The following is a 17,093-nucleotide window of genomic DNA, read 5'->3' on the forward strand; positions in this document are numbered from 1 at the left end:
GACTCGGGGTTAAACTGCCGTGGTGAGGCCCGGTGGGCTGTAGTCTGTACTGAGCCTATTGTTGATGATGCTTAATGCCAAAGGAGGCAATTGATATCTCATGGAGTGACGTTGTGTCTCCATTTTTCAATCATTTCCCTCGCATCAAAAGTTCAAAGACTTTGGTGCGATCATCGTCATGTGCTTGCGTGGCAATTGAGGACCTGACTCGACTTAGTTTAGTAATGCATCTGTCAGCTAGGTCTCTTCCAGAAATATGGTTTCGACTGCCTTTTCAGTAACTTCTAAGCATCAAATTGAACCTGTCTTGAACTTGGTATAGCTTAAGAAGACTCGTGATTCGTGAGGGGCGAGGTGTGAAGCCGGTTAAATACAAAGTTTATTAACCAGCCCGCATCCGATTTGTCAAGTGCGGTACTGGACCAAAGTACCACGGTTATTTGTCTGTTGGTTCTTTGGTAGGGATGTGTCATGGGGAGTCTACTGCTTTGTAAGCTTTCTGCTGTTGAACATCCATGGGACCCTTTTGCAGGTAAAATAAGATTACCTGCAAGGAGAAAAGTAAAGTTCCAAGGAATGTCACTTGAGCACACATAGCGTTTGATGAAGCTATTTAACAATAACTGTACACACCATTACTACGAGGTTTTTTGGACTCATCTCACATGTACAGTCAGGGCTCAATCAATGGATAGACTACGAGTTTTAACTAAACTGTTATCTGGTTGGCATATAGCGGCGTAAACTTTCTGATATTTCCTTTCTTTCCTTTTGTGAGTCGTTGACGCAATAGAACAGTTTACTGCAGTTCCTTACTATATCTTTGCAGCTTATCGTCTACCCCTCCACATTCCTGCCTACATAAATGATTCAAATCTAGGAAAGTAAAAAGAACTATTTTCTATATAGTGCACTCATTGACTTGAATAATTGTAAAGGTTTCCGTTCTCGCCTGAAGACGTATCGGCCAGCAGCCTGCTTTTCATTCGCCGTCAACCTCTGTTCTTTCATATTTTTGAAAAGGGACAACCTAGGTTCAATAGTCTAATTTCAGCATCCCACTTAAACACGAGATTTCCGATTTTGTGCAACCTTTCCCTTTTTTACTTGCTCTGATTCTTTGCCGTGAGCACAACCCAACGCCCTTCTGGGTGAAGCCGGTCGAGATTATAATTCAATCCCAATCCAATTCCTCTGGTTCTTGGGTCCAGCCAATAAGAGGAGACGACTGGGATAAACCAATCAGGAGTGGTTACCCTGAGCGTCTCGACACACAACGCTAAACCCTACCACGAACCTCTCCGAGATGGCCCCCTCGAGCGCGAACATCCTAACCGTCCTCAAGAATGCCCGTGAGGAGAACGTGAAGGAGCTCAACGCAATTATCTCTGTCACCGAGGAGCTCCTGCAAGCCGTCGAGGATGTTGACAAGAACCTTGAAGAGGGCCTAAACAAGGAGGTCGGAAAGCCTATCATCACGAAGCTTTACCACTCCCACATCCAGAAAACTCTGGCCCAAGGGGCGCCTGCCTCCTTCCATCCTTCTCCAGCAAAGCCATCTGGAATCCCACAGAATCCTATCGAAATTAACCAAACCTCATCGTTAATGACCGAGACACCCGATCAAACCTCTTTGACCAACCAGAGGGCAACACGCTCCTATGCTCAGGCAGTAGCTGCAGGAGGGGCAACCACTCAAACAATCGGGCCCTCACAATCGGCAATCTTACCCTCTGCCGTGCCCCCCCCCCCCGGCGGAGAGAACCAGCCGCCGTGTCTTCCTAAGGGTGGATAGGGGCCACCCAGACTGGCAGAGAGCCATGCTGGCTGGTATCGTCACTCTCCTTGTCTAGAAGTTTAATTTCCCATGCTGCAACATTGTTAAAGTCTACCCGGTGGACTCGGGCTTTGCTATTGAAGTTCCTCGCCCCAAACTCCAGAGACAACTGGCCGATAAGCCCAAAGAACTCAACTATCGAATCAACCTCAAGATGGTGACCTTCATGCCTGGTTAAAAAAGCTCCGAATATATCCAGGCACACGACTGCAGCCGCAGATATACAGACACTTTGATGGGTGGACGAAGTCGCGGTAGTCACCAGAGAGAAGGATTTCAACATTCATGCATTTAAGGGCACACCTAGAGCCTACCTGGTGGTCTTCCCAAGGAAACTCACCACGTTCAGGATCTTCAATTCGGATCCATCGGTTCTCCTGAAGCGCAATGTAACTGCATAGTCGTAAGAACAAGGGTTGAATCAGACGAAGAGTCGGGCTTGTAAGATCATATCAGCGGGTGTCCAGAGGTTCCTGGCCAACATTGACGGTGTGCTACAAAGGCAGGTTAGGCACCGTTATCAAGTTATCTCTGTTCAGGAGCCTGCGATCCTTTTCAGCAGGGTGAGACGCCATCCTAGCTTCACTCTCTATGATATCGATGATTGGGTAACCAGAGCCGCGATCTACATTGACCGTTGGCTCTCGGCTTCAGCCCCAACCGCCCTGAGCACGGCCCAGGCTCAATCTCGCTGAACGGACTCACTACTATCAACGTATACATGCATCCCAATTTTGACACTACTATATCAATACGTGGCGCAGCTTACGATCCTTTTAAATTGACCCTCGAGCTATTATAGTGTGGAGGACTTTAACACCTACCAACCCGACTGGGACCCCCCGCGCTTGCCCAAACCCTAAAGGGGACATGGTCAGGGCTTAGATAGCGGCCAGAGGTCTCTTCATTCTCAACCCCGCTGGGCCAACGCACCGCGGCGGAGTCAGCGATCTCGCGTTCGGCCCGGCCAGAGCCTTCGCAGAGTTCGCTCACTGGGCCTCAGACCACCAAGCGCTGAGCCGGTCCCCGAGCCGCCTACCTCCGCCCAAGAGCTTGTCAAGTCCCGCTTCGAGGAGGCCGCTCAGCTGCTACGCTTCATCCTCCCACCGGCACCAGCCTACATTGCCAACAAGGAGGAGCTCGAACATTTCTCCTGGGCGCTCTTTGACGTGCTCTCTGGGGTTGCAGGCCGTTTCTCCATCCGCTCTGACAAGTATACCAAGAGCGCCCCCTGGTGGTCAGGAGTACTGGTTACGGCCAGAGAGATGGACCCATCGTCTACCGCAAGCTTTGTAAGGAGGCCAAGGTAAACTTCTACAGAGAAAAAGTCGCCGCGGCCTCATCCCCAACGGAGCAGGGTAGGATACTAAGATGGCGCTCAGGCTCCACGGACGACCGGGCGACGGTGATGGACGTCGATGGGAGTGTGATCTCAGACCGGGAACAAGTGGCGGCCTACCTTGCCACTCAGGCCTTCCTCCCGACTGGCGCGCAAGAGGGCCCGCGCCCCACTTGGTTTGGGCCCCTCCTCCCCCCCTGGGTGGGCAGCCACGCATGCTGTACTCCCTAGTGACGAACTCAAGGATGCGTTCCTGGGTGCCACTTCTAACACCCCAGGCCCGGACGGGGTCCCGCTGGCGTTCCTGAGGTATGCTTGGGACGACGTGCGTCAGGCGGCCCGGGCCCTCGCTGAGGGCTGCATGACATTCGGGGTCTTTCCCAAGGCTTCCCAGCATGCCACGGTGGTCACTCTCTCGAAGCCAGGAAGGGACTCCGGTCATACAAGGGCTGGCAGCCGATTATGCTCCTGCCAACATTTTGCAAGGGCGTAGAGAGGTTCCTGGTTCGGCGCATGACGGCAGCAGCTCTGTGCTCGGGGCTGCTCCCCTCGAGCGTCTCTGGGGCTGTCCCGTCCAGATTCGCTCTAGATCTCGTCCAAGCGCTGGTACATGACGCGGGGCCCATGTCGAGACAAGGCTACCATTGGCTCCTAGCCACGTTGGATATAGACTCGGCTTACCCTTCCGTCCAACTACCGATTCTCATTTAGGTGTTGGCAGACCAGGGCTGGCCTCGTTGGCTATGTCAGGCGGCAGCCGACTTCTACCAGGACCCCAGTTTCTCCTTTCAATGTGTGCAATCTACCTTTCGGTCGGACACAGATCTCCCGCAAGGGTCTCCATGGTTCCCGATTGTGTTCGTCCTGTACTCCCTACCAATTATAACCCTCTCACAATAAGGGTCCTCATTTATGTATGGACGACCACGCGCAATTATCATGGGGCAAACACCCCGTACAACTGGCCATCACGCCTGCCCCAGGGTCAGTCAACTATGTACTTTAGGCCGGGGGCTCGGCCTTAGGGTTGACCAAACAAGACGGAGGTCCTCTACATCCCTCCTTACTGGGCTAGAGCAAAGCGAAATAAAATAGATCCCGCTAGGATCTCGAGTAAGTAGCAGGGACGTCCTTCTCTCCTAGCAAGTCTATCAAGTAATTAGGTGTCTCACTAGACTCCAGGCTCAACCCTGCAACTCGAGCTGCTGCCAGAGTCGGTGACGGCCCCGGCGATGGGTCTGGTCAAATGCCTATCCAACACGAAGTCCGGGGCTTCCCCCATCTGCTGGCCTTAGCATTTTCAATGCGGTTATCGCGCCCTCTCTCTTATGTGGCAGGGTTAAACTCGACACGGTCTCAAACAGGGCTGGGGCTAACGGCCTCCTAGTCTCAGCCAGGCTTACGACGGTCTGGCCGTCCCTCACAAAGTCGCAAATGCGGCACTGATGGTGATATTCCTGGCGTGGAGGACGATACCGACTACGTGGTTCTGGTGGCTAGCGGGTCTGTATCCCGAGCACCTGCTTGACATGGAGCGGACATGGTGGAGAAACTGTGTTAGATGTAAAAGAAAATGGTGAATGTGGATGGGAATATTTACTTGGGCGTTGCCCTGCAGGACACGCGGTCCTGAGGGAATCTGTCAAGCACAATGGTTGCCGCAGAATAACAACGCTCTACCTTCTAAACTACACACGCGTGAAGATGGATTAGCATGGCTCTTATATAAGGTCATGTGTGCACCTGACCTCAGTGGAGCCCGGGCTGACCGAGGTAGGTCAACGTTGACCACACCGTGGTCGCTTGCGGCTAACAAAACTGTGTCGAGATGTTGCCAGCCAATCACCCTCTACAGATTAGGCTTGCCAGATCTCCTTACCGCGGCTTGTCCCGCTTACACCAGGCATAGAGCTAGGCCTTTCTCGAGAGGTTATCCAGACAATGTCTCTCCCGCTGATTAGCAGAGGCCTCTGGCCATGGAGATCTTGAGTACCATGTGCGATTCAACCCCTCCCACCCACGAGGGAGGCAATAAAGGAGTGACCTTGTGGCGGGATAGTGTTTAGAAGCCATTTCTTCTCCTGCCCCCTCACCACCTTCAACAACCCGCTCGCCGGCAGTCTGGACCCGAGAGCTTTCTGGTCCCCCTTCCAACTATTCAGGTCTAGGGCCTCCCAGATTGAGCTCTGGGGCCAAACTCGGGATGCCGCCACGGGGCGCCGCATCCCAACTTGACGACCCCCCGTTCCCTCCCACGCAGCCGATCCCGACTCTACAGGAACGGCGGCCCTGACACCGATTCGTCGGAGTCGGTGTCAGAGTTGAAGGTCCACATCCCTAGGGCCATGCAAGTGACCCCCTACCTAACCAAAGGTACACAACCTCCTCCCTATTCCCTTCTGGCTCACGCCGGTTTTGCCCCAGAACGGGCTTTCTCCGGTGTTACGTGTATGCAGCCTAGTTTGAGAAGCTACTGCTCAACGTCGCCGTGACCTAGCATCCTCAAGGGTGGAACCGGTCGAAGATAGAGTCCAATCTAGTTTGGACATCTACATACCTCACGCTCTCCCTCCTAACCCACTTTTTTCCCCCTTTCCCCTACATCCTTCCCTTTTCTAACACCACCCCTTTATCCCACGGATGCACACCGGTTTCCCCTCTTGGGTTTTCCCCCACAAACATAGGTTAAACCAGGCAGTGTATATGTACCTTTTGCTCGCCGGCCTCGTGGGCACGACCGAGCACCTTATGGGTGATACAGGTCGAAAATGCAATTCATTTCAATTCACCACACTAGGGATTTTGGTGGTGATTGCCATTCCAGATTTCAGAGTTGTCTTTGGCTCAAGACGGCTTGGTTGTTGAATGAACTGTAACTTCAAATCCATAGAGAACTACATGTGGTCATCTATAGGCAGGAACTAGCGGTTGGGAAAGGCTTGGCTCGCCTTACATGTTTGGAACATGATTCTACTTACATGCCATTGGAAGTGTTCGCTCAAAGGTATGCTCAGTATAGCAAGGCAGCATAATAGAGACAAAATCATTCACAATGACTCAGATGTTTTGAAATGGTCTTAGACTAAGATGAAAAGGTACACATCTCTATCCACTTCAATCTATGATTTGATTATGAAGAGGAACAGTTGAAACAATATGGAGTCGGTTTTGTAAAACCGCAACCTTAAAGGGAGCCATCCGTGACTGCAATCTTAACTGATAAGTGAACTAAAAGATTGACAGAGATCTGCTTTGACTTGTTCGGACTGAACCAGATACTGTATTGACAAATAAAGCTATATAATGATATGCACTTGAAGAGAAAGGAGAAGTCTACTCTTCCCTCAACGGTAGTATTAGCTTTGTTACCACTTTCAAATGCACACTCCATATAATCCTATGTGCTCATCATGAAAAGTTGATGCGACAATCACCATTGACTTGTGGCTACCACAAGCGCTTTATTCATGTTTGGACATGGAGATGAAGGGAGATGCTCTCGTATTCTAGTCGAGCCTTATCTAGTGAGAGAGGCGAATTTCTCCATGCTCCTCCATTCCTTGTTAAATATCGTCATGTAGTATTGTACTACAATGCCATTGGTCGGAAAACAGCCCAAAACGAGCACAGAGAGTCCCATTGCATGCAACAAGCCTTACTAACACCCTACTCTTGAAAATAGTGAGAACCACAACGGGCTTGAAGATCGAATGACATGCTCTCTGTTTGCATAAGCTGGAAGTCTTAATCCTACAGAGGACTCTATTGTCCCTGTTGACTAATCATCCACCCAAGAAAACAATGAAATGGAGACAAACGGGTTCATAAGGATTCTTGTTACAAATGAAGAAAAGGTCCTCAAGACACACTGACAGGCCACTAACATGAAGACAACCATGTGTGGGCTTTCCAGCATCCATATGCCAACCAACCAAGATCACAGGACACTTCTAGGAGAAATTTTGTGGGCCCGAAACAGTATCGCATTAAGCTACAGGAAGAACAAAAAACAAGCATATAAGAAGAGAATATCCCCGAAATTCCATTTTAACTTTTTGCCCTTTGCTTCCGCCACATCTTCTAATCCGACCTATTGTGTTCACTCAGCATGCTCAGCCCTAGTTAACTCCACATTCTCCAGTTTCTCATCTTTCCCCCTCTTCGGCAGAGGCGGAGTAAGAGTCTTCTTCCCCTTCCCTTTAGGAGGAAGCTTGCCCTTTCCTCTGCCTTTGCCCTTCTTGGGAGACAACTTAGGCTTGGGCTTATCCTTCTTACCGTCGGTATCGGCGTCTGTGTCAGCGTCGACATCAACGATGGTGACGGGGTTAGTGTCGGGCACGGGGAGAGCCTTGGGCTCGGCAGCGCGGATTCCGAGTTGAGCGCCAGTATTGGCAACGGGAACCGCGAGGGCAGTGACGTAGGGAAGCGCGAAGAGCGTAGTGAGCAGAAGGGTGGTGGTTTGCATTTTGGAGGGTGGTCTAGGTGGAGCGGAGATTTAACTGAGTGGTTGTTGGTTATTTTTGGATGGAGAACTTGAGGACTTGAGCCTTTGGCTACCATACTAAGTTGAAATAGCGTCAGTGGAAGATGAGATGGCCAGGCTTATATATAGACCTGACTTGAGGGCCTGATCCTCTGTTCCTATCAGCATCGCGACATCTTCGGCGCTGTCAACAACATCCCTTCCTCGCAATGATGACATGTTCGTTAATATGGAAGAAATGGCTGTTCTCTTTCAACTGATTCATTCTGCTCTCTATGATGTAGACACAAGCTTGCATCGGGATAAGAGCGGATGTTGTCGAGCGCAATCTGTTGGATGATCTTTTGCGGGAAAAGTCAAGCTTTACTCAGGGACAAGACGGATCTTGAGGCCAAGGCGGCTAAGAGATCGGCAGTGCTGTTTGGTAGTATTAGAGTTTGTGAGATCGTTACTATAACTCAAGACGTGATAGGCGCAAATACTTGTGGTCGACGATGCAGTTGGTATTGATGCAGTGTTCAGGAGGCTTACATGAAAGGGGACCTGATGCTGTTGACTTCCATTGAAGCCCTATATATCCATTTCCATTAAAACATCAATTCTCAATGCTCAATTACTGTAACTGATGTCATCTAATAGGAGACATCATAGATCGGTGGCAAGTTGTCCAGTTCTGTCTCTGCCAGCCTGAGGCCATACACAGTGCGGGAAGTATGAGGCGTCCAAAAGCCTGTAAAACCGTATTCGCTGCATTCTTTACACTGCGTAGTTCATCTGTGATGACAGAGATCCGGAATCTGGGGAATTAGTGTTCCGTGTTCTCCAGACGGCTCGATGGTTAAAAGTGTGCCGGATTATATTCACTGGCAGAATAGACCGCCAATTACTCACAACTCCGCGCGTTGATTCACCAAATTCGAGCAAGTTCTATAGAATAGTGCTTGAAGAAAAAAATATGCGCGCCTATTGCACATGAGTCCCGAAACCAACGAGAATTTTTCGGCGACCTCTATTCTGGAGATCTTGAACCGCTCAAGGCCAACAATCTTTGTCCTGGCTGTGGATTCAGTTCCAATATCCGGTCCAATCTGGATCATTGGAGATGCATCACCATTGGAATATAACACCTGAGATGTTGATTACCGTATCATCTCAAATAAAACTGGAGGAAATGGCGTCACCCATGCTACGTAGAGTGCGTAGGTAGTCTGAGAGTGAGATAGACGAAATATCAGTCGTACAAGCGTTTGAAATGGAAAACAATCACAAAGAAAGTTAATAAAACCTCTTGAAAACTGTTCAATCGTAGTCTTTGACTCAGGGAAGTCGAATTTGGAGGAGTTATGGAATCAGATATTGCGACCATGCTGAATGTTGGTTTCGAGTCCTTTGAACTTCGTTATTGTCCATCAGCCATTCGATCGTCAACAAATCCTCTAACAGAGAGACACAAGTGTTTCAAGCTTAATCTGTCCTGTGTCGGACGAGTCCATCCGATCCACACACTACATAGTGGGGCATCCCCGGCCCGCAGTCGGATGGGAGTGGGGTATTCGGCCTTGAAAGGGCCGAGCTGTGCCCAGCTTCCGAGCTTTTGGCCCGGCGTCACCCCACTCGTAGCTCGATGGACCGAGAGGGTGAGACAGGAATCAGAGAGATAATCAATAGCCTGCTAGCCGACCGCGCAGGGAAGGAATGCTGTTCTGGAGCGGCGTGTACGGTCTTCATACCGGACTGGATGATGGCAGATGGAGAGTCGATACGAGAAGGAGGTTCAGAGCCGACATCATGATATCGAGAATTCGAAATGCTGATGCCGCTGCCGTTGATTATGTGGTCTCACGGCATCCAGCAGCAGAACAACCGAGGTTTCTCTGTGAGCGGATAGTCACGAATTGCAAGCTCTGTCGGTGGACGAGGAGGGTAAGTTCAACCACCCAGGCAAGATTTCCCCTCTCTGGTATCACCATATTGAAGACATCGAAAAAGGCTCGACAAAATTGCCAACACTGTCTCTGCTGTGTCCCTCAAGGCTCCACACACGTCTTTACTCAGCCTTCAGCGATTCGCTGCTTCGCAAGGGCAAGCTGGATGTGATTTGGTGAGAAAATAACACGACGTGCCACAACTTGCGATTTTAGAGTCGGATGGGAGAGGATAAAGGGTTTCTCGTTGCTTTTTTCATCTTTGAAGTCCGGGCTCAGCCCTGCATCAAAGGAAAAATGCCCGCCTTACATCAGCATAACCCTCGAGCTGAGATCTCCATGTATTTGGAATTAAACGCTCCAATGTTCCCACTACTCTCAAATATTCTCCACCCCCAAATGCGCTGGTAAGCTGACAGACAGGCTGCCGCGTGTTGTGTAAGACAGCCGTCCAAATGTTTGGACCAAACCACTCGATGACAGCTATGTTGTCCTCGGCGCGACGGTATTACGAGCAGTGCATAAGAAACGAACGATGCCAGTCGCTTCCCATTGCGTGAGACGCCACGATGTGTACGGCTGGGACGTGAAGGGAAAAGACGAGCTGAGGCCAAGTGAAGTTTCTGGATGAGACTGACTGCGCCAATTGTGAGAAACAAGATGTCCGGCCTGAAAGTGTACAGTTGGGAAGGAGGCTATGGCTACCTGCGGAATGATATATAACCCGGTGGATTTCCCTAACTTTGGGGTCGATTTGTGCCAGAAACAGAGGTCTTCCAGTTAAAATCGACAAGCGCCTTGGATTAGAGGGTTTGCCATCGGGCAATTGATCACCTCGACCATCGACTTACAAGCATCACGACTGCAGCGACAAACCCATTCAGTCATTTAACCACCAAGATGAAGCTTATACACACACTCCTAGACCTCCTCACCCCTATAACAGTCATCGCCCATAAAGGCGACCATACCCCAAAAACCATTGACTTCGCTTCCCTCTCTCTCCTGCTCTCCCCCTCCTCCTCCATAACATTCCCCAAAGCTTCCTCTCTCAATCCCCTCTTGCGCTGGTCTTTCAACATAAACGTCAACTATCCCGCCCTCCCACGCGCCGTCGTCTCCCCCGCGACCGAAGCAGACGTCGTTGCTACGATCAAGTTCTCCAACAAACATGAGATCCCATTCCTGGTTCAAGGTGGTGGGCACGCGACGAGCGCTTCTTTGAAGGAGTTCAAGGAAGGGGTTCTCATTTCGATGAAAAAGTTTGACAAGCTCGAGATCAAGCCGGGTCGCAAGACTGCATTGATTGGAGTTGGACTGAAGGTTAACGACGTCGTGCATGGATTGTGGAAGGAGGGATTGCAGACCACGACAGGTATCTGCGCCTGTGCCGGGGCCGTGGGACCAGCATTGGGGGGTGGGCACGGCTTCCTACAGGGACAGTATGGCTTGGCGGCGGATGAAATTGTTCGGGTAAGGGTTGTCTTGGGGATGGAAAAGTCATTACTGCGACTGAGCAAGAGAATGAGGATCTGTTCTGGGCGATTCGCGGCGCAGGACATAACTTCGGGGTCATCACCGAGATGGAGTACAAGGTGCACGAGGTCGAGGAGGGAAAGAAGACATGGGCTGTGCAGGCATTTGTGTTTACGGGAAGTGTGGAGCATGTCGAAGAGCTATACAAGGTAGCCGAGGAGCTAAGAAAGAAGCAGCCGAAGGAGATGGTGGTGTGGTCAATGTGGTTTGTAGATGAGAAGATTGACAAGACAACGGTGAGCACCCTGTTCTCAAGCAGAGAAGGATACTGACAATCGCAGCCAATAATCGCCTTTCAATTCATGTACAACGGCCCGCAGTCCGATTTCGTGGCCTATACGAAGCCCCTAGCCGACTTCACGCCCATCGCTACATTCTCCAACGTCACCGACTACCCCGGGCTAATGACCTTCATAGGCACGCACCTGGAGGGTCCCCTCTGCCCAGAAAAGAGCACAGCGGTGCTGCACGCAGCTGACGTGGACTACTACGATGTGCCTGCCATTCGCAACGTGTGGGAACTGTTCAATGAGATGGTAACGACAGTGCCGGGGCTGGCTGGGTCGTACATGATGCTGGAAGGGTATTCCGTGCAGGCGATGCAGGCCGTGCCGGAGGAGAGCACTGCATATCCGCACAGAAAGCAAGATTTTCTGCTGTAGGTCTTTCTCTGCCATCGCCAATGGGCTCGAAGATGAGCTGACTGAAAGCCTTAGGGCGCCTATCCTGCTCTGGGTTAATGGCAACAAGACGCTGGACGAACTTGGAGAGAAATGGGGTATCAAGCTGAAGCAGGCTTCCTGGAGCAAATTCAGGCCGCGGTCGTATATCAATTACGCGGCTGTGGATGAGAGCCTGGAGACGCTTTACGGGTACGCGCAGTCCCCTGAACCTGCAAAAGTTTTCATGCTGATTTAAACCAGAGAACAATGGCGTCTCAAGAAGCTGCGCAGGATCAAGGAAACGTACGACCCCGAGAACCACTTCCGCTTTTTCTCCCCGATTATCCGCAGAGAGAAACCCGAGAAGACTAGGAAGGAGGAGCTCTGAGAGGTCAATCATCATGATAATGATGATCATGACGTAGTTGAGCTTGCTTGGACTTTATGGCCACATTGAGTCAAACATAAATAGCCAATCATCCCAATAGTGCTCGTACTTGCCCACTAGCCAGCTGTGCCCATCCCCATCACCGCCAATCTTCCATGGCCGCGTGTATAAGCCTTCTGTTTTAAGATGCCTTTTGAGGGCAACATTCATGCTAAAAGAACTGGGGCTCACCCCGAGGAAGTAGTCGCTCTCTAGAAGCACGATAAAGTCGATCAGGGCTTGCTGGTCCCAGGTCAGGGCCTCTAACTTGGTCAAGTCCTCCGGATGGTGTTGAAGAAGTTCGTGCTTCGTGATGACTGCCATGCCGTGCTCCTTTTCCGCTGCGTCTGCCAATCTCTTAGCCTCGGTTCGGTTCCCTGTGGCAAGGTAGGCCGCTTTAAAGGACATGGCTCCTGCGCGCTCGAGGTAAGCTGTTGCCTGGTCATCATACTTGGGCCAGCGGGGAAGCGCGTCACTTTCGGTGCGGAGATGGATGCCAATGTACTTAGAGGTTGAGGCACCATCCTGGGAGGAGGCAAACTGTCGCATATAGGATGCCGTGCGGTAGCCCAGGTCGAGGATATCTTGCCTGAAGCGGAGCAGCCCCCCAAAAGTGGCTACAAACTCCGGCCCATCTCTGAACACAGGCCAGTCGAATTGCACGCCCCATGTGAAGCGGATGATACGTGGGTGTTCGGGACTAGGGGGAGGAAGGTGAAACTCCTGGGTTGTGTTCTCAATATGGGCGGCGAACTGGACGCCAAACCGGTCCGTGTGTTTGTTCAGCTCGCGCTTGTCGCACCCGCCACGCTTGCCGAAGTTGTGAGGGGTGATTTGTTCCGGCTTGAAGGGCACCGGGGCGTGGGGAATGTCAGAAGTCGAGTTGTAGATTGTGATTTGGGGGCATGCGATCGCGAAACTCCGGCGGAAGTGCGCTTCGTCGAAGAAGTAGGTAAATGGCTCATGGGGCAGCATGATGTTGGAGAGATCTTCCGCTGAACGGGTGCGGATTTGCGGTAGCACAATAGCAGTTGCGCCGGCTTCGATCGCGTACCGGATGCAGGTCAAGATGTAATTACGGATGTTGCCGATGCCCCCCGAGTTGTTGTCACAGATGAAGACGACGCCGGGGGTCCAGTGGTTGGCTTCAGCGCAGACGCGTGCCAGGGGCCATGGGATGAAGGGTGCGTCGGCTTTGGAGAGGTCGACCGTTTGCTTGGGTGGACTAAGAAGGTGAGGGTCGTTGTAGTAGCAGCCTGGGTGGAAGCAGAGCAATCGGGGTTTGGATAAGCGCGGAGACCAGATTAGGATGAGAAGGGCGAGGAGTACGAGGATGAGAATGCGTGGGCGGCCGAAGCCCGAGACGCCGACGAGAACCATGATGATGGTCTCGGAGGGTTTGCCAGCTCGCTAACACGATCGTCAAACCCTCGACCAGGAGTGTGTCATCAACTTAGCGGACTTTGTCATCGATGCTTGGGAAGCTGAAGGAGTTGAGAGTGCATGATTTCTGCCGTGGCATGGATGCCATGTCGCATCGTGGCCAATCTGACGACGGAACGATCCCTCCGAAGCTGCGATGGGGCATCAATGACTGATCTTATTATCAGATTAGCCTATAACCTAGTATCTTCTCCATTGAAACAGACTATGTGGAGAATGGCTAACTCGGATGTCTTCTCCAATTGCTCAAGTAACTTTAAACAAAATCTCTGGATTGTTGAGGTCGCGCGTCATGGCCCCAGGGTACCTGGGTGCCAAGGGTACTTACAGAAAGCAAAGATAAGATATGATAATATGCGGGGTGATAAGCCCCACCCAAAAAGTCAATCCATAAAAATTTTGTCCACCATCGAGCCATCGAACTCGCACCATTGAAGTGAAGCCATTGAGCATTGCGACACGAAGAACAATGCCGAAGCGTCAAGCAGAAGACGAGAAGGCCGCCGGCCCACTCAAGGGGGGGGAGCGCCCCGACGCCATGGACGTTGACGACAAGGACAACGACATGGGCGAGTTCGAGGATGAGTTCGAGGATGAGTTCAGCGAGGAGGAAATTATCGAGGCCGGCGTCGACGGCAGGCCGGACACTGAGCGGGAAGCCGAGGAGATGGAAGTAGATTCCGCTGCTCCTGAAACCTTCATTGTCGGCAGGACAAAGCTAGAACCCGGCCAGACCCTTGTTCCTGATGCGAGTACCTACCGCATGCTGCACCACCTTAGCACGCCCTGGCCGTGTCTCTCGTTCGACATCATTCGCGATGGCTTGGGCGATAACCGCTCCGTTTATCCTGTTACTATGTACACAGTCGCCGGTACGCAGGCCGATAGTGCGCGCGCCAATGACAACTCCATCATGGTCATGAAGTTCAGTGGCCTCAGCAAGATGCAGGGCGGCGGCGATGACAGCGACAGCGATACTGAATCCAGCGATGACGACGACGAGGACGATGACCCAATCCTGGAACACAAGAGCATCCCTCTAACCTCCACAACTAACCGAATACGCGCCCACCAGACCCCCTCGCAAGATTCATCCAAGCCCCCCATCACACTGGTCGCAACCATGACCGAGTCTTCTAACGTCCTCATCCACGATATCACCCCCCATCTTACTTCGTTCGATACCCCTGGCACTGTCATCACCCCACAACAGAACAAGCCTGTGTGCACAATCCGGGCGCATAAGGTCGAGGGCTACGGCATCGATTGGTCACCTTTGCATCCAGCTGGCAAACTGCTGACTGGCGATTGTGAGGGCATAATCTACATGACCACCCGTACCGACGGCGGTGGTTTCGTTACCGATACACGCCCTTTCGTCGGGCATCAGGGCAGTGTCGAGGAGATTCAGTGGAGTCCCTCAGAGGCATCTGTCTTTGCGTCTGCGTCTACCGACGGTACTGTGAGAGTTTGGGACATCCGCAGTAAGGCGCGCAAGCCGGCCATTACTATGAAAATTAGCGACGTCGATGTAAACGTCATGTCATGGTCGCGGTTGACCACGCATTTGCTGGCATCTGGCGACGATGCTGGGGTGTGGTCGGTGTGGGATCTTAGACAATGGAAGCCTGGCGCTGCCGGCGCTGCCGGCGCTGCTTCCTCAGTCGGCAAGCCAACACCCATTGCAAGCTTCAACTTCCACAAGGAGCAGATCACCAGTGTGGAGTGGCACCCGACAGATGACAGTATCGTGGCCGTGTCGGCTGGCGACAACACCGTCACACTGTGGGATTTGTCGGTCGAGTTAGACGACGAGGAGAGCAAAGACACAGGCGGTGTGCAAGACGTACCGCCACAGCTTCTGTTCGTGCACTACCAGAATCTAGCCAAAGAGGTGCACTGGCATCCGCAAATACCGGGTGTGTTGGTTGCCACTGGAGAGGAGTTTAGCGTGTTTAGAACGATTAGCGTATAGACTAGTAAAAATTTTGTTTAAGTGGTGTAATTGTCAAGTGGTTGTGGTGTGAATCATGATCCATGTTCATATGTTCCTCCCTACTGCACAGAGGCTACCAAACACTCCAGTACTTACGTCACCGCACTAATCCTCATCTCTATCGCCTCTTTCCATTCATTCACCCAACTTTCCTCCACCAATGCCCCCCTCTCACTGACCCATTGAACACCAGGTGGTCGATGGCGTCGTAGTAACGCCAGCATTTCCCTCTCACTGCGGTAACAACGGCGGTCCCCGCTTTGCCAGCTGTGGACTCCTCTTGATACGAAGTGGCAGGAGCAATCGATTAGTCCCTTGGTCTCCTTCTCGGGCTTCGGCGGCTCGTGCGGCGGGTGAAGAAGTCATGCGGCTGAAGATGGATTCACGGCACGCGTGCGCAATGCTGTCACCTCGTGAGTGTCACCGTTTAAGGTGATCGAAGACGCACCGGATCCGAACCCATGTGACGTTGGAAGACTTGCAGAAGAGGTTGGAAGCTAGCAAACGAGCGGGCTTACCGCCGCCGACCGCTGATCGCTGAGAAATCCACGTTTTCGGCGTGGCAAAGTGGGTTGAAGCGAGCCGAACACAAGGCACGCTAAACCCCACGAACTCTCGAGAATAATCTTCTAGGCTCTCCTATCACGGAGAGGCCCATTTCAGCTCTCCCTCAGAGTACGAGTTTCTTTTAAATCACCACGATTCCGTCAGGGCTTTCGTATGCACGCTTGCTTGGATTTCAAATCTCACTCCCCCTCGTCCATACTGGTCGCACATCCAGCCGACTTGGGAACTGTCAGCCTTGGCCCGATGTTCAACTTCATTCTGGCTCATTCACCTCAAAATCACCTCATCGCCTCAGCCTGCTTGCTAGTTTCAGAGTAGCCTCCGGAGACTCTAAGCAAAGTACTGACAGTCGAGTCTTGAGAAGCTGAAGATACATCTCGCACCCAGATTCATCTAAATTGGAGTGACAGAACACAGAAGCATCCATTCGCCCATTCTCGCAGAATTGTCTTCCATATCCTTGGATGTGTCGATGGTTACGGATTCAGGGATGCGATGTGCCCTCATCGCCTAGGTCGTCTGGCCCAGTTGGGGCTCTGGTACATGCAGTTCTTTGCCGTTGCAATAACCGCAGCAGCACTCCTCTCAAATCGAGAGGTTGTTCGCTCGTAGCGGGTATGGGCTCAACCGTCAGGGATAAATCATCTTCGCAACGACGGTGGCTCGTTTACTAGTCTGGAAGAAAGTATCGAGGAATTGCATCACAACTTTCTTCAGGGACTTTCGTGTGTGCGTGTGTAGCTCGTCCCCGTGCGAAAATGGGTTAGTATGAAGTCTGTCCTAGGGATAGCGTGTTGAAAGGCACTGAGAATGTGTTCAGGATCTCAGGAGTTGGGCGTACTTGCGTTGCTGTAATGCCAAATAGCTCGAGCCAAATA

General features: G+C 51.7%; 5 protein-coding genes across 5 annotated transcripts; 3 read left to right on the forward strand and 2 right to left on the reverse strand.

Moving 5' to 3' along the window:
• Positions 1–1,306: 1,306 nt before the first annotated feature.
• Positions 1,307–3,887, forward strand: CTHT_0072680 (uncharacterized protein; the record flags this gene model as incomplete). Its single annotated transcript, XM_006697463.1, has 5 exons — positions 1,307–1,672; positions 1,854–1,994; positions 2,716–3,143; positions 3,309–3,485; positions 3,602–3,887. 5 exons carry the CDS (start codon positions 1,307–1,309, stop codon positions 3,885–3,887), a joined length of 1,398 nt encoding a protein of 465 aa, XP_006697526.1.
• Positions 3,888–7,275: 3,388 nt separating this feature from the next.
• CTHT_0072690 (uncharacterized protein) lies at positions 7,276–7,641 on the reverse strand (the record flags this gene model as incomplete). Its single annotated transcript, XM_006697464.1, has 1 exon — positions 7,276–7,641. One exon carries the CDS (start codon positions 7,639–7,641, stop codon positions 7,276–7,278), a length of 366 nt encoding a protein of 121 aa, XP_006697527.1.
• Positions 7,642–10,484: 2,843 nt separating this feature from the next.
• Positions 10,485–12,170, forward strand: CTHT_0072700 (uncharacterized protein; the record flags this gene model as incomplete). Its single annotated transcript, XM_006697465.1, has 5 exons — positions 10,485–11,057; positions 11,108–11,311; positions 11,402–11,778; positions 11,837–11,992; positions 12,044–12,170. 5 exons carry the CDS (start codon positions 10,485–10,487, stop codon positions 12,168–12,170), a joined length of 1,437 nt encoding a protein of 478 aa, XP_006697528.1.
• Positions 12,171–12,224: 54 nt separating this feature from the next.
• CTHT_0072710 (uncharacterized protein) lies at positions 12,225–13,589 on the reverse strand (the record flags this gene model as incomplete). Its single annotated transcript, XM_006697466.1, has 1 exon — positions 12,225–13,589. One exon carries the CDS (start codon positions 13,587–13,589, stop codon positions 12,225–12,227), a length of 1,365 nt encoding a protein of 454 aa, XP_006697529.1.
• Positions 13,590–14,121: 532 nt separating this feature from the next.
• CTHT_0072720 (putative ribosome assembly protein) lies at positions 14,122–15,627 on the forward strand (the record flags this gene model as incomplete). The annotated part of the gene is made up of 1 exon (XM_006697467.1): positions 14,122–15,627. One exon carries the CDS (start codon positions 14,122–14,124, stop codon positions 15,625–15,627), a length of 1,506 nt encoding a protein of 501 aa, XP_006697530.1.
• Between the last annotated feature and the right edge of the window lie 1,466 nt (positions 15,628–17,093).

The sequence above is a fragment of the Thermochaetoides thermophila genome (assembly GCF_000221225.1).
Source record: "Thermochaetoides thermophila DSM 1495 unplaced genomic scaffold scf7180000011822, whole genome shotgun sequence".
NCBI classification, from domain to species: Eukaryota; Fungi; Ascomycota; class Sordariomycetes; order Sordariales; family Chaetomiaceae; genus Thermochaetoides; species Thermochaetoides thermophila.